General features: G+C 36.4%; 1 protein-coding gene across 2 annotated transcripts in view; it reads right to left on the bottom strand.

Moving 5' to 3' along the window:
- Positions 1-1,596: 1,596 nt before the first annotated feature.
- Positions 1,597-16,488, bottom strand: part of RAP2C (RAP2C, member of RAS oncogene family) — a 16,337-nt gene continuing 1,445 nt past the window's right edge. The window contains exons 3-6 of one of the 2 annotated variants that reach the window (XR_002482501.1): positions 16,306-16,402; positions 15,374-16,185; positions 12,667-12,979; positions 1,597-4,173 (exon numbers count right to left, since the gene is read on the bottom strand). Coding sequence is in view for 1 of the 2 variants with exons in the window: in XM_008067450.2 (XP_008065641.1) it covers positions 12,701-12,979; positions 15,374-15,646 (552 nt within the window). In the remaining variant the exon portion in view is untranslated. The remainder of the gene's footprint in view (positions 4,174-12,666; positions 12,980-15,373; positions 16,186-16,305; positions 16,403-16,488) is intronic. The other variant, XM_008067450.2, reaches the window with a different exon arrangement.

Genomic DNA, 16,488 nt, shown 5'->3' with positions numbered 1-16,488 from the left:
TTGCTGTGATTTTTATCTTGTCTCCAAAAGCTTTATAATTTTAATAGTACCCATTTGACTCTACTCAATGATTCATTAATTTGAACACGTCTCCAAAAGAAACTTTCTCAACATTTTAATCATCTGACCTTGCCTTTCTGAACTTAAGGCACAACTTTCCTGAGCCTTGGTTTCATCAACTATAAAATGGGGACAATAAACTCCATAACACCAGCTAGCAATAAAGTTCAAAGGAGATAAATATATGTGAAATCCTCTTTGAAAAATTGTCCCTGCTTTAAATCTGTGTGGTTTTGTTTTGTTCTTGTTTGTTTTTAGTTAGAGGCTCACTCTGTCACCCAGGCTGGAGTGCAGTAGCATGATCATGGCTTACTGCAGCCTCGACCTTCTGGGCTCAGGCAATCCTTCTGCCGCAACCTTTTGAGTAACTGGGACTACAGGTGCATGCCACCACATCCAATTAATTAATTAATTTTTATTTTTTTTGTAAAGACAAGGTCTCGCTTGTTGCCCAGGCTGGTCTCAAACTCCTGGACTCAAGTGATCTTCCTACCTCTGCCTCCGAATTGCTGGGATTACAGGTGTGAACCACTGCTTTAAATCTGAATGTGAAGCCTTAGATCTTGACCCCAAGATGCCAAGATGCCATAACCTGGAGGTGTATGAATACTATATGAATCTTCTCCCAGGATAAGAATGACTTGAAGAAGACAATGGGAAAGAGATAAAGGTAATCTTACCCTCTAATTTCTCATCTTCTCGCTCAGTTATTCACTTGGTTAAAAGTGTAGACCCCACTGGATGAAGGGATACCACTCTATTAATGGAAAGAAAGGAAGAAGGCCCTGAAATCATGAGTGCCTTTATTTTAGAAAAGGGTTTTTGCACTGCAAGAAAAGCGTACATGGGGTGTCTGGAGACCAACTGATTGATGGTAATAAACAGTAATATTATTTTCTATATGTTATGGCACAGGTGTATAAACCTACCCAATTCATTTACAATTTTTAAAAATGCAATCCACATACATTTGGATAGGCAGAACTGCCAAACTTCAAAGAAAAGATTGACTATGTGTTAAAAAAAATTGAAGTTAAAAATCTATTTGGTTCAATAACTTAAAAATATTGTCAGGTAGTGAATTAAAATGATTGACAAAATACTTAATGTGATAAAACAAAGTGATAACTTAATTGTGTTGGATTTTCTTAATTTAGCATTATAAAGTTTAATAATATTGCTTAATATTGTCTGAAATCTTTTATACATGGAAAACAAAGTTATAGCTAGGTTGCTTTCTGCATATGGATCAAATTATATCCATTATTTTGATCCGTTATCTATAATTTCTGACTTACTTGTACATTATTCAAACTGATTACATATTGCATTTTAAGACATATCTCAGTTTTTCCCCAAATACGCCAGAGTGGTGACTAAGGAAACAAGTGAACAAACATTTAACTTCTGTTTAAACATGTACTGCAATACACATTATCATTTTGATAAAATGCAATGACTTTCAGTTAAGAGAAAGATTTATGTTCCCAAATCTGGAACATGAAGCAATATACCAAATAATTAAGGAAACCAACCTCAGTAATACAGATGTCTATTTTATTAAAAAAGTTACAAACAGGTGGACTGCAGGATCATCTTACAAAATGACAAGAATGAAATCTATTGGAAAAATTTTACTTTTACAAATCTTTATAGGTAATTGTTCAATGTTTGTACTTGTTATTCAAGATTTTACCTTTTACTGATAAAGTTACAGTACATTAGATCCATGATAATAGGTTACATTATTTTATTTGCAGAGCCCTACTGCAGTGATTTGAACAACTCCTGAACAGATGCCATAGCAAAGACAAGACATATATTGCATTAATATTAATTTATTATCCTAATAAGCAACATGCAATCTATTGAGGAAGCTAAAATAACTTTTGGTCCCTTTTCTTAAAATGTGCTGGAGAAACCACCTTTAAAATCACTTTTCCCCTGATTCCTGTGATCCTAAGTGAATTCAAGTTAAATTTACTGCTGAGGTCAGTGACAATGAACACTGTAATTTTGTGGGGGGAAGGTGAGAGGAAGGAAGAGGAAGAGAGAGAAGGAGAGAGAGAGGAAGGAGAGAGAAAGAAAGAAGGAGAAGAGGAAGAGAAAGAAGAGGAGCAACACTATCCATAGGAATGAAACACTGTATAAAAAAATCAATCATCTCTAGAAAATTTAAATCATCATGAATTATTTGATTCCCTTAGAATTTTACAAAGCTATTAAAGATGAACCACAATCACTTAATCTAAGTTGAAATAAGTGTTTGGTTTTACATTTAGTATTAAAGTGCAAACTTAAATTAAGTATTCATTTCTAGAAGTTTATAAATAAGGAACAATGTTTCAATTGCCTCCACCCTTACAATCTCGCCATAAAATTTAAAATTTAAGAACAAGAGTTCACTATGAGGGAATTTGATCAGGAATCAAATGCAACACGATTTAAAAAAAGGAAATCAAAGTTTAATCAATTTCTACTCAATAATTAATGGTCATGCTGACCAATAAATCACATGAATGTAGATATCACTTTATTTGAACATCACACACAATATAAATTTAAAATCGCCACACCCTTCCATAAACCATCACTGCATATATTAGAGCTTTCCTTGACAAAGTTATTGAGCTATTATTATAGATCAAAAGTATAGTTTTGGTTTGTTTTGTTTTATTTAGAAGCTTAGAAGCATGTTCAAATGACTAAAGCTGGGCTCCTAAAATCGAGAACTTTGGTGCAGTAGGTGAGCTGCAGTTATTAACTTCTGCAAATTAAAAGCACACAACTAAAACCAAATACAAACCCAACAACAAAATACTGTCAAACTTAAACAATTTAAAAATCATTGCTAGAAAAAGCGCTCGTCACGATGTCAAAACTGAACCAAAAGATTATTCTTTATAAGTTTCCTTTCTGTTTCTATACCTGTGTTACTGTTAAAATGTTCAAGTATTCAGACAAAATGTGCTGATTAGGTAAACAACATGGAAGGCAATGGCTATTAGAAAGCACATTTGCAAAAATAAAAAATAGCCCAGAGATGTGGTGCTATTTCCCCTCCTGTTACACAGATTTTGTCTCTACTACGAACATGCTTCTTGAGAAATAACTAAAAAGCAATTGTGATAGTGCAAGAAAACTTTAACAAATATTGCTTTAAACTATTATTCAGAAAGACAAATATTAAGAACTAGAAAGTGTACATGATTTTATTTGAATTCAATTTTACATGTGCAGACGTCTACTAGATGTCAATTACAAGCCTGACAGGCAAAGCTGAGCTATCTCTGTTTAGGTATACAATTAATTTACCATGGATACAATATCCCTTTTCAAAGGCATTGCTAAATAGGTCATAACTAAATTTAGAACTTCACAGAAAGGAAAATGTTACTGCCTCAATTCGATGCTGTAAATGAGATTAACACATGTGAAAACTTAATGGAATTGAATGCTTTAACTCTTCAACTAAATGCTCTACAGTCAATTTCAAATATCAATAACTTCAGAAAATGTTAGTTATAAAAACATATTACAAACTTCACTTGAAGAAAAGGGATATTCCATCCATACAGGTAAAATGTGATCTTTAGTTTCTTTTTACAACACTGCCACACGTAAACAAAGTCTCAAAGTATTAACCAACCATTTAAAGGAGAAACAGTTTACAAATAGGATGAAGCACTGGTACGAGGTAATATACAGAAGTAACCATTTGTTTAAGGCTCAATTTTTTCTCCATTATAACTTTCTTTTAAAAGGCATTGAGTAGGTAATACTGAGTTTGAGTATTTAATAAATACAAGTCGAGAAACTGATTAAAGAAATCAATTAAAATATTAAAAATTAACCCTTGCATATTAGCCATCAATAAGAACTTAGAAAGCTATAAAAGGACTGATTGATAAAGAACAGATTTTAAACATATGGTAAACGTGCTAAGCATTCCCGTTTAAGGTCGATGGATCTTGAAGGCCAAGGACCTTATGCACTTAATTAGATGTATGGCAACATGCTGTAATAGAGACAGGTTTACCAAGGCTCAGTTCTGCAACCCAGGTTGTAAAGTTCTCCAAAGCAGCATCTGTGCAAATTTCCTCTGAGTTTTATCTGCAATTAAGATAAAAATATCATTAAAATGTAGAAATATAGATTACAGTTTTTAAAAAAGAATACTGACAAAACATCTATATATACATGAAAGTGGTAACACGAATAACAATTTCAAGGTGGAATTTCACAGTGTTCCCTATCAGTTTAAGTAAAAAGGTAATTTTCTGTGGTCTTGAAAAGTCATTAAAAATTGGAAACACAGTAATGATACATTTGATATAATGTACTCTTTGTATGTGTATGGATGCACACATGCATGTGTGTAGCTACTCTAACTTATTTTTATAATAATATTACACTTTTCAACACAAATATTAAAAATATCTTTCCTGGTTTAAACTATCTTACAGTATAAAAGTTGTGGCAAATGTTGCTTCTGCTATGAATCCGATCTCTTTGAATTTGAACTGGAAATGGTATTAGAAATAAATGTACATTAATTATGAGTAATTGACAGTATACTAGACTTTTCCTAAATTTAGCTTCTTGGGAATTTTAAATAAGAAAATATGATTCAATCAGGGTTTAGAAATTGAGCAACTACTAGGTGCTCTGGTTTGGGTTTAGATACTAGATGACAGCAGCAGTTCACATTTCCCATTCTTGTATGTCAGTTTTTGGACACCCTCCCAACCATAGGAACTTCTCTTGTGATTGGGATTCCTCAGTCTCTGCTCTTACAGCTGAAAGATTTTCACTCTTCCAGTTAATACTGGGGGAAAAAAATCTATCATTCAGACAGACACAATGTCCTTCAACTGTGCTGAATCATCAAATACCTTCTAGGGGAGTGGAATTACGTGTTTTTTTTTTTTAATGTAGGAGATTTTAAAATGTTATCATAAAGCCAGAAACAAAAGTAGAACAACTAGGAAATAATGCCAAGTGAAACCAGTTTAAGATCATCTAAGGGTTCTACTAATGTTTATAAATGCATAATTTTAGTTTCACTTGACAGCAACGCTTCTATTAGTAGTCAAAGGGCCTGAGATAATGCTTTATTAGTAGCTACATCATAAAAATGATTACTTTTAAAGAACAGCACTCTGCTCAATATTATTGAAATTCTGCCACCAAAAACACATTTAAAAAAATAGAACACAAGTTTGCCTCTTTAGAAACAATTATAGAATTTTTTTCCAATTAAAATTAAGACTGCACTGCAACTAATTGTTAATTAGGACACTGGTTATTTAAGTTTGGGCAAGTCTAGTTTCCTCATCATTAAAAAAAGGATAAAAATCTTTTCCTCACAGGATTGTTGTAAATTTGTTTTCTTTTCTCAGCTAAGTTATAAATTTCTTGAAGACCAGGATTGTATTTTTTTATATCTAGACTAAGGACCTTCATATATATTTTTAGCATAATTTGAATTTTTATATGTATTTGGACATGATAGTGTTTTATCACATATGCAATTAATTTTAAAGGCTTTTCAGTAATTCAGACTAGACTTTCCTCAATTAATTTGAATTAATAAGTTTGCTATCAATTTTAACCTGCATTTTTCAAAATAAACAATTATAAAGAGCTTGGAATTTTCAAATATGATAATGTTTCTTAAATACCGAAAATTTGTAATATGTGAAGACTTAATAGTCCAGGCATTCTCTGAACCCAGGGGTTTGAGACCAGCCTGGGCAAGTTGGTAAGATCTCGTCTCTACAAAAAATTTTTTAAAAATTAGCCAGGCATGGTGGCATGTGCCTGTAGTTCCAGATACTTGGAAGGATGAGGCAGAAGGGTCGCCTGACCACAGCAGATCAAGGTTGCAGTAGCTGTCAGCATGCCACTGCACTCCAACCTGGACGACAGAGACTCCGAATTAAATATATATATATATATTTCAGGCATTCTCCAAAACCAAATTGAGAAAGTAGTTTTTTATTTCTAGATAAAATAAGCATTAATAATACAAACCATCTTACCACCCACAATCTATATTAAATGAAAGATGATATATTCATCACCTCCCATCCTCTAAAAATCTGGTTAACATTTGGTCCATTCACATTAAAGGGGATGACAATACTTCAGTGAAATAAAGTGATATAGATAAATCTCAAGTCAGAATCAACAATATAAACATTAGGCATGCCTTTAAACAAAGTATTAATGCTGGCTACTTTTCAAGAGAGCAATGAATTATAATTCTCTGCAGTAATAAATCCTAAAGTAAAAGCTTGCATTAAGCAAAAACAACAGTCTCTTTCAGATTAGAATTTCACAAAATGCAAAGTGTAAATATTCTTGCTCCACAGTGACAGCAAAATTTTCAATACACTAACACCTTCATTTATTAAAATTAAAAACAAGCAAATAAACAAAAAACCTCCAGAAACTTTAGAGGCAGTTGGTCAAACTAGGAATTTTTAACTCACAGGATATCACATTCAGACATGTTACAAAGGTATAAGTTGCTGCTTTTAAGAAAGAACACAAGTTATCCTTGTCCTCACTCTCAAGTTTCCAGCAAGACACCCAAGAAATCTTAACTCTCAAAGCTTCTACTCAAACTCTTGCTTGTTTGGTTTCATTTTTCACTTTTGTCTAATACAATATTATGAGAGAGTATGTTTAAAAAACCATAAAGCAAACCTTAGTCCAAACCTTTCACTCAAGAAATTATAAAATAAATAGGGTCTCCAAACTGGGGTAAATTGGTACACAAGAGTACCTACCAAACACAGAACTGAAAGAACAATGATCATTATTTATGTCAGCCTGAAGAAAAGGGGAGATTCTTGATTCAAAACTAGCACACCATTTCACATGGCAGCAGAATGCCTGGGATGTTAACAAAGGCCCCTAAAAGATTGAGCAGTTTATGGATGCTTTAGCTTAACTAGACTTACTATATCTAAATACAATGGTATTTACTAGCATTCCCACTGCTTCTAGCAAATACAAATGGGCAATCAATCACTTTTCATTTTTTCTAGCTTTAGGCATATGATATTCTGCGAATTTAACTGAAGGCATTTTTTAAAAATGAATTTCCCTTTATGTTTAAGTTAAATATTAGTTATATTAGCGAAACACCACGCTGAAATTTTGATAGAGATTATGTTTTTGTTAAAGATCCTTCATTTCCATTCACTACCCTAAACTGCATAATGCTTATGAAACTTATTAGGAGCTGATTGGAAGCATTAGGGTCATTAAAAGTTTCCAACCATGAAACAGAGAGAGCCTAAGCTGAACCTACTGCATAGAATCCTTGACTAGAGGCAGAACTACATGTTAAGGAAAGCAAGCACACTAAATGTTCATGATGAATCCAGGGCAGAAAGAAAGAGACTATTTCTCTTATGTCCTAGACCTAAAATCTCTAAAAGTTTAAATTAATATGATGAGCTCAATTCTGAGATCTCAAATAATATGGCCATGTCCAGTGATAATAAACAGCCCAATGACCTGATTCCAGTTACTAGCTTTGAGTTAGACTGGGTAAGGTCCTGCTCTCTTCAACTCTAAATTGCTTTTTCTGAATCTGATATTTTCAAGACTATGGCTAATCAAAAGAATTTGGGAGTACTTTTTTTATTGGATAAGTTTTTCCAACAGCTGGCAGGACTTAAATTTTTCTTAGCAATACATCTTCTGAATTATAGAATTCCACTGAGAAGTAATTCCACGAGGAGAATCTTTCCTGTAGTATGGCTAGAACACTTCCTAGGTGGCAATTCTCCAACTCTATGATGCAATTTTTGTTAATTCTACTGATGGTTCATTCTAAGCCTGAGAGGTAATGGAGTAAAACTGAATGGCTCATATGCATTTCATTCTGCAATAAAAGCCTCATCCTGAGGTTAAAAGGAAACAATTAAAGAGGGAACAGATCTACAAAGAGTCATTCTAATCACCAGACACCTCCACAACCAGAGCAGGTCTAACTAGGCACCTGTCCACTCTGAATTCTCAAACCATGAACCTTGTAGGGGCCAGTGAAGGTCTGAGAGAATTAGGGATAGCAGAAAGGGCAAAGTAGCCTTGTATTTACCTTTTACTCCAGGTTCGCTGCAGAGCTTTATGGTACATACTGCACCCAAAGCATGCTTCTTCCTCCATTCAAGTCCTATGTTCTATTTTGACTTACCATGTGAACTGGATGACAGATAAGCACTTTAAATAAGCCATTTTCAACTCAAAGTGATATGCAAGTAAGGTGGGGGGGGATTGATATGCAAGTAAGGTGGGGGGGATATCGAACAAAACTATAAAATCTGCAACAAAATTCCATTCCGGTGTTTTACTGATATGACTAATATTCAACTGGGGCAGGAAAATTTAAGTACACAATGTGATTTAATTTAGAGATTTTTCCCCTCACTTTCGCTAAAACCCCAGTATATCATATCTAATTAAAAGCTGGACAAAAGAAATAATTTTAATTCTACATTTAAGGGATTCACATTTAATATCAGTAAATAAAAATTTTTTAAAAGCCCTGGAAATGCGAATCGATTCCTCTGTATGTAGAAATAGTAAGTCCACCTAGACTAAAATGACATTCATAGATGGTTCAGCTTTTCAGGGGCCTTTGTTAACATCCCAGGCATTCTGCTGCCAAGTGAAATGATGTACTAGTCTTGAATCAAGAATCTCCCTTTTTCTTCAGGCTGACATATATAATGAACTGAAGCCGACATAAATAATGATCTTTGTTCTTTCAGTTTGCTTCCTGGTGTTTGGTACTCTTATGCACCATTTACTCTAGTTGGGAAAACCCGTTTCATAATACACTGAGAAAAATGGTATAAAATCTTGCAGACCTTCAAACCACAGTAAAGAACACCTTTTGATCCTGTTTTTTTTTTTTTCATAACTTTCACCAATACTGAACTGACACATAGGAATCCTTGAAAAATCATCATTAAAAAATTATATTTGCCAAAAGGATGTATGCCAAGCTGTCACATTTAAGAGATAACTTTTCTGTACATCCCCACTTCCTTTTAGGGAATGAACAGAATATTTTATAAGATTATTATGCTCCTTCTTGGCATTCCTTCTGTTTGAAAATCAGCTCTAGCTGCCCCCCATACCCTTAAGTTCTACCCATTCCTCAAGGCCTGATTCAAATGCTATATTGCTCCCAAATTCTTCCAAATCAGTGGTTCTTAACCATAGTCAATTTTGCCCCCCAGGGGACATTTGGAAATTTCTGGAGATATTCCTGTTTGTCACAACCTTGGGAGTGAGGGAAATGCTACTGGATTCTGTGGGTAAAAGCCAGGGATGCCGCTAAACATCTGACAATGCACAGTACAGCACCAAACAACAAAGATCCCAGAATGTTGAAAAACTCTGCTCTAACTGAATGTCATCGCTCCTTTCCCTGAGCTCCCACAGCACTATGATTTACTTCTTTTATAGTATTTTGAGATTATTAACAAAACATTGATCCTTCTCGGTAACAATATAGCAAAGCAGCAAACTGCCAATTCTTTACGCCAATATGGAAGAGCTATGATGTAGTGAATAAAACCAGAACAGGGCTGTAACACTGACCTGGGTTTCCATTATACTGCTGCTGCACAGTAAAAGAAGTCCTTCAAAGCACTTGATGGTAGGCCCCTCTGGTCAGTAAGGAAATCAGGATGATGGCAGTGTATAAAGTATCTGGCCATCCTTCCAAACTTACACTAAAATTATTGCCAATGGGAGGGTAAAAAGTGAGGAAACAATCCTGGGAGCCACGCAGATAGACAGGTGTTAGGCAAGAAACCAGTGACCCAAATTGAAGGGTGTTAAGAAATAAATGTAAGGAATTACCAAAAGCAATTCTTAGACCATTCATAAATTTTCTCACTCGGTTAAAAGCAAGCAACCTGTTAACAACAATCACAGTCTTTCTGACTTAGGTACTATTATTTCTAACTTAGACAAGGTACTCTTCAAAATATTAAGGACAAACATTTTTCAAATCACCTTTACTTGTCAATGTTTGATCTTCAATCTAGATCTGAGTCTGATAGACTTCAGAACTATATGACTCAAACTACAGGCATCAAAATCCATCATCTACTTTTCTAATGGTAAATAGTGAGCAAGGACAATCACAAACTTCACTACACTCAAATCAGATTCTCATGCACATCAGTTCAATCTTATTTTATGTCAGAAAAAAATTGCATATAGAGCATTTTGCCCCAGAAGATCTTGACCAGGGAGTTCTCTTTAATATTTTTAGAAATTTAACTGATTGGATATTTTATTTCAAGGCTCACGTTTTCATTTATGTATTCTGCTTAAAAAAACAAAAACCAAGCAAAAAAACTATACAGAGGTCTTGACCCATTGCTATAAAAATGGGTAATTATTGTTAATTATAATAATTTCTAATTTTTAGCATATTAATCAACAAAAAATGTAAATATAGTTGACTTGAAATAAAAAATTTATGTATTCATTCCTATAGATAACCAAATAGATTAAAAATAATTCAGATCACATAGTTACAAAATGAAGTGAGAAATAATTCAGAATAAAAAAGGTTTAAAAATAATTTTAGAAGCTGGGCTCGATGGCTCAGCCTGTAATCCCACGCTTTGGGAGACTGAGGCGAGTGGACTGCCTGAGCCCACAGGTTCGAGACCCACCTAGGCAACTTGGCGAGACCTCGTTTCTACAATACACCAAAGAAATTAGCCGGGCGTGGTAGCGTGCGCCTGTAGTTCCAGCTACTTGGAAGCCTGAGCGGAAGGATTGCCGGAGCCCAGCAGGTCAAGGCTGTGGTGGCCGGGAGCAGCCACTGCACTCCAGTCTGGGTGACAGAGTAAGACTCGGACTCAAAAAAAAAAAAAAAAATTTTAGAAATTAGGAATTTGCCAACTTTGCTAAGACAGCTGGCCCTCTACATATATAAGATCAACTTTATTCAGTTTACCTCCTATGGCTATCTACATTAATGATGTAAAGAAAATTGTGAACATTTTGTGGAAGTTAGTTAATTATTATAATGATGATAAAACTAAAAATGTGTACACTTACATCATATGCCCAATTAAAAGTGTCAGAAGCATAGAGCATAATGTTAAAGATGTAATCATCACATAAAAATTGCTTAAACTAGAAGCTGGCTTACAATTTTACAGATGACAGAATCAAGAACATGGGACTCTATAAGCCTGTCCCTTCCTTAAGACTACACTGCAAGTGCAACACTATAGACCATATGTAAGCTGGACTACAGTCTGAACAGTGACTTGATAAAATAACAGATATAGACATAAGAAAATAAATAAGTATTCACCATATTCTAGCATGCTAAAGGCTGGTGAATGAAAGCATTTTGAATAAAGCATTGTTGTCATCTTTCATTTTCCAAGATGACACCATCTGACAAGAGACCTTGTCTGAAAAGATAAATCAGGGACCGTTAGTCTTTCCTCCAGGGAGCACATATAAAGCCAGACCTTTGATTAGGAATCATCACTGTGATCTGAAATGCCTGTTGCCATTTGCAACACTGCCTCCTAGACTTGAGGTCAGCCTTAGCTCAGGAAGATCAATTTCATTCCTGATACTGTCAGACTAGTCTGGCATTTGCTGTGGTTTCTCAGTAATCCACAAAACTGGTTATTTTATCTTATTATCTAAGTGTTAGTGTCGAGTAAGACTATTTGCTCAATTACAATCTAGACCAAAAGATCGTGATATGAATAAAATAATCTTGTTTTAAGTGTTTAGTAAGTTTTCTATAACCCTATTTTTTTAAAAATTCACTTTAAAAACTTTTAAGTTATTTAACTCAATGAAAAGCTTGAAGGCATGTTATTAGCCTTAATAATTCCATTATTTGTTAAACTGGATAAAAACATTTTCTGTGCTTGGAATTGTTTCTTCTAACACAGCACTAATGATTTTACCAGATTCTCATTTGGACCATATATTCATAATGAAATCAAGGTACATTGTGGTGCTATAATTTGTCATTATCAGAGGTCATTTAAGGCCTTCAAGTGCTAGGTACAGATGAATTTGATTAAATAATCATCCTGTTAAATCAAGCACTTGGTGTGATTAATAATCTGATGATTTTAATTATAGCAATTCTCTTGCCCAGGATATAAAAACATAAAAATGTAGAAAACACCACGAAATCAATCATCTTCTGAAATTATTTTGAATGCTCTCTATGCATTTTGGATGTTAAATCAGAAACAAAGGAAAAAAGTGTATTATGCTATAACTTATCCCAAAGAAATGTTATCAATAAAGTAGAGTAGGAAGAACAGTAACTCACTTAAGGAAAAGTCTTAGTGACAGGAATACAGGCTATTTCTTACCTTTATTTTGCTTATCTGCATTAATTTTTTTTCTTCATTGAAAGTTGGCTATTTTGTGTTAAGGAAAATGTTATTTTTTAAACTAAAGAAAGAAATGTAAAGTAGTGCCATGTGTTATTAGTATTAACCAGCTTTTTGTTACACTTGATCAAAAACAAAACACTACCTGGCTCATACAGTTCCAGCAACAACTGACCTGCTCGGTATGGCCATGATTGAGGTTATCTTTTTTACTGGACAACACAAGTTGTACAACACTGATCTTGCTTCTCGGGCAGGGATGAATAGTTCATTTGCCTGACGATCTCAGCAAAAAGTTCATCCACCATTGATTTACTTTTTGCCGATGTCTCCATGAAAGGACAGCCCCATTCTTGAGCCAGAGCTCTGCCTTCTGAAGACATAACCTCTCTTTCTGGTTCCAAATCCACTTTATTTCCTACTAGGATTAGTGGGACTTTTTCATATCTCTTCACTCTGACAATCTGATCTCTCATTGGCTTGATATCCTATTCAAACAATCACAAAGAGAAAGAAAAAAATTATGCTGTTTGCATACCCATAACAGAAATATTACAATATTGCAAAAAGTCATCCCTCAGTGAACATATAAAGCTGAATTCAAAATAAAATCACATATCCAAACAGAGAAAACATTATCATTTTGTCCACTGAAGCAGGAACTAGATAATTTCCACAGGCCCTACCTGCTGGGTTTGTATCAAAAAGATAAAGGTTGCACACTAACCTTAAGACTAATATATTCACGTCTTCCTACTTCCAGTCTATACGATTTAGCAAGCAAGTTCTCAAGTGATTAATCCTTTCATACATAAGGATGTCTGGCCATCTCCCTAAACCTGCCCGCTTGTCATCACTCCTTGTGACACCTGCTATCCTAGCACAGGATTGCAGCATCTATGCATTCCTAGCCATGCAGCAAAAGGACTTGAGAGAAAGTGTTTTAGGTGGGAATAAAGATCACTTTGTAATGCCTAGAATCCCCGAGTTAAAAACAGATTAATACACTTAAATGTTTCATTTTAAATGGAATGGCATGCCTTTATTCTAGTGAAATCAAACACCTTAAAAATACTTAAATACACTGGAAACTACTGTAACGAGTTGTTTTACTATGTGATTCTCTCCCCTCCCATGTGTATTGCTTTTGCCAAGTAGTTACAATTAATTACAAAAGATAAGAGCCTTAGCAATTCCCCAGGAGCATCAATGTTGGGAGGGAAAGAAGTATCCATTTAAGACAATATTATAGACTTAATTTTTAAAATTACATTTTTGTGATTTTTCACAACTTAGAAGATTTGCCCTAAATATAAAACATGTTTAATTTGAATAGTTATAGTAAACCCAGAATATTCAAAAGCAGGTCAAAGGAAGAACAAGGGACTGACATTTGCAACAATTTGGTTTGATCATGTATCAACTCAGTCTTCAGTTATGCTTTTTTTCCCATTGTCTTTATGGAAATACAAGTTCGGCTGAGAATCCAAACTTAAGGCATTCCCGCTCAAAAGAGTTTAAGCCTCTGTTGAAATAATGGTACAGTTTTTCACTCCCAATTTATGTCTATAACAGAAGTGGATATAATGGAAATCTTATGAAACACCCTTCAAAAGACTCAGCCTCCAGAGAGTAAGCTGATGGAATAACAAACCTCCTGAGGAACCTTTAGAAAGAAAATGCCTGTCAAATAGCACCTTTAGTACTTTGGTAGTTTCTGGGGGAAAATGCTTTCATGATACTATTGCTTTGGAATTTAAGCCTACATAAAGTGAACCTTAGTTTGATCTCAATAGCTTTAGTTCATTTACCCAGAACTTGTCTTTAAAAAAAAAATTCTTGTAGTTACTCTATCAGGTTACTGGAAAAGTTCACTACAGTATTTTAATTTAAAATAGTAAAGAAAGTGGAATTAGCACACTGTATTGGCTAAAGCACTTAAGGTCTCTTAAGTAAGCAACGTTAAGTGCATACCTTTAAATGCAGAAAAAAAATATATCCATTTCCTAAATCAATGGAGGTCAATATGAGGTTATTTTATTTTCAAGGAATAAATAGCAGCATTTATTGCATCTCTTAAAATAATGTTAAACCTTCAGTCTGTCTCCTAGTGAAGGACAGGGTAGATTTTCCTAATAAATTGAACCATATCCAGTTTAGCCACCCAGCCGAAGTAAGAAATCTGCACTTGTTCAGTGTTTCCAGAGCCACATATTTTCTATAAATATAGGCAATGTTACCAGAAACAATTTGGATCGACTGCAGAAAAGGAGAGTCATTCTTGGGTTTTTTGGTTATGAATTCTAGGGACTAGTCTTTCCAATTAGCAACTTCCCTTTATACTACACGCCCCAAGTAAGTAAAATGCCTAGAAGGCAGGTCTTGAGTTCTTCATCTTACAACACTAAGATTTATGAATCTAGTTGAGAAACTTAGGAGAGAACAGAGAGAGGGAACGAGCGGGAAGCAGACACACAGGACTTATCTGTGCAACAGATAATGGACTCCAAACAATTTTTCCAAAGTGCTCTATGTACCCGAGATTATCTGTTAAATGTTTTGTTGAGTACGTTAATCAATACTTGTTGAATTGAGCAAGCAACTTCAGAAGGTTATATTGCAGGCTAAATATACGCAGACTGACCTATTTCTTTTCCACGTTACTTTGCCTTAAAAATAGCTTTAAAATAATTGTTGATGCGTGTTACTTTAGTACTCCACAGAAACAACTCGATACTTTTTCATGTCAGTAACCTCAGAAATGCGCCATGTCTAACTTTCAAAAGCAAAACACAGTCATTAAGCACGGTTCGAGCAAAACAGAAGTAGATGTAGGATTACCACACCCCCTTCTAACAAATTACAAGACTTGGTTTGGTTACCTGAAAAGACTGTTGATTAACCAGACTATAAACCAGGATGAAACCTTGACCGTTTTTGATGTAGAGATCTCTCATGGAGGCAAACTGCTCAGTTCCTGCGGTGTCCAGAATTTCCAGCACGGAGGGGGAAGAGTCCACTTCGATCTCTTTGCGGTAGAAATCTTCAATGGTGGGGTCATATTTCTCAATGAAAGTCCCAGTGACAAACTGCACAGTAAGGGCAGATTTGCCAACCCCTCCACTCCCTAACACCACAACCTTGTATTCCCTCATGAGTCTCACCTTCACCAAGTCCTACCACAGGGGGGGAAAAATAACACCCCGCTAGCTGAGGCGCGGCTAGCCGAGGCGGAAGGTGGGCGGAAATCTGCGAACTGGGGAGGAGAGTGCAGAGAAGCAGAGGGCCCAACCGGGGAAGAAGAGGAAGTTAAAGGAGGGGGAGGGGAAAGAGCGTAGTGTCGGGGTGGGTGGGGATGGGATGGTAATGCCCTTCCTATAGGAACTGAAGCCAGGGCAGGGGGCGTGGGGAGGAGGACGAGCCTGGGAAAAGCCCGGCGAGGGTGGGGAAGATAAGCGTGCCCCCAGGAGGGAAGGGGTGGGGGCCGCGGCAAGGCGCCCCCGCGGCGAGGCGGGCGTCCGAGGAGCCCGCAGACAGGGGCTGCCCGGCACCCCTCCCCCGCCCTTCACACAAAGGGGCCCAGGGACCCCGCTTCCTGCTCGCGCGCCGAGCCGGCCCAGGCCTGCGGGCTCCGCTCCAGTCACTGCTGCCGGGGCAGGTCTCTGGGCCCCGGCTCCCACGGGGGTCGTCCGGCCTGTGAGGGGGGGAGAGGGGCGCACATTACCCGCCTGACCTCCGCCCCCAGCCAGCGGCCCTGGCTGCCGCCTCCCCCTGCTGCCACCCGGATCAGGCTGCCGCTGCTACTGCCGCTTACCCTGCCGTCCGCACCCGCCCGGCGGCCCGGGAGGTTCTGTCACTCCAAGGCCATGGCCACCCGCTGACTCCTCTGTGTCTCCGCGGCCCCAGCGCTGCTGCTAGCGGAGGGGAAAGGGGCGGGGGCCGTCCGGCGGCGGCGGCCGCAGGGACTCCAGGCAAACCCACCTCTTTATTTTTTTTT

This window comes from Carlito syrichta, unplaced genomic scaffold (genome assembly GCF_000164805.1).
Source record: "Carlito syrichta isolate Samal-C Ts95f unplaced genomic scaffold, Tarsius_syrichta-2.0.1 Scaffold309624, whole genome shotgun sequence".
Lineage (NCBI taxonomy): Eukaryota > Metazoa > Chordata > Mammalia > Primates > Tarsiidae > Carlito > Carlito syrichta.
The sequence above is the reverse complement of the archived record's forward strand: the minus strand, read 5'-3'. Positions and strand labels throughout refer to the sequence as shown.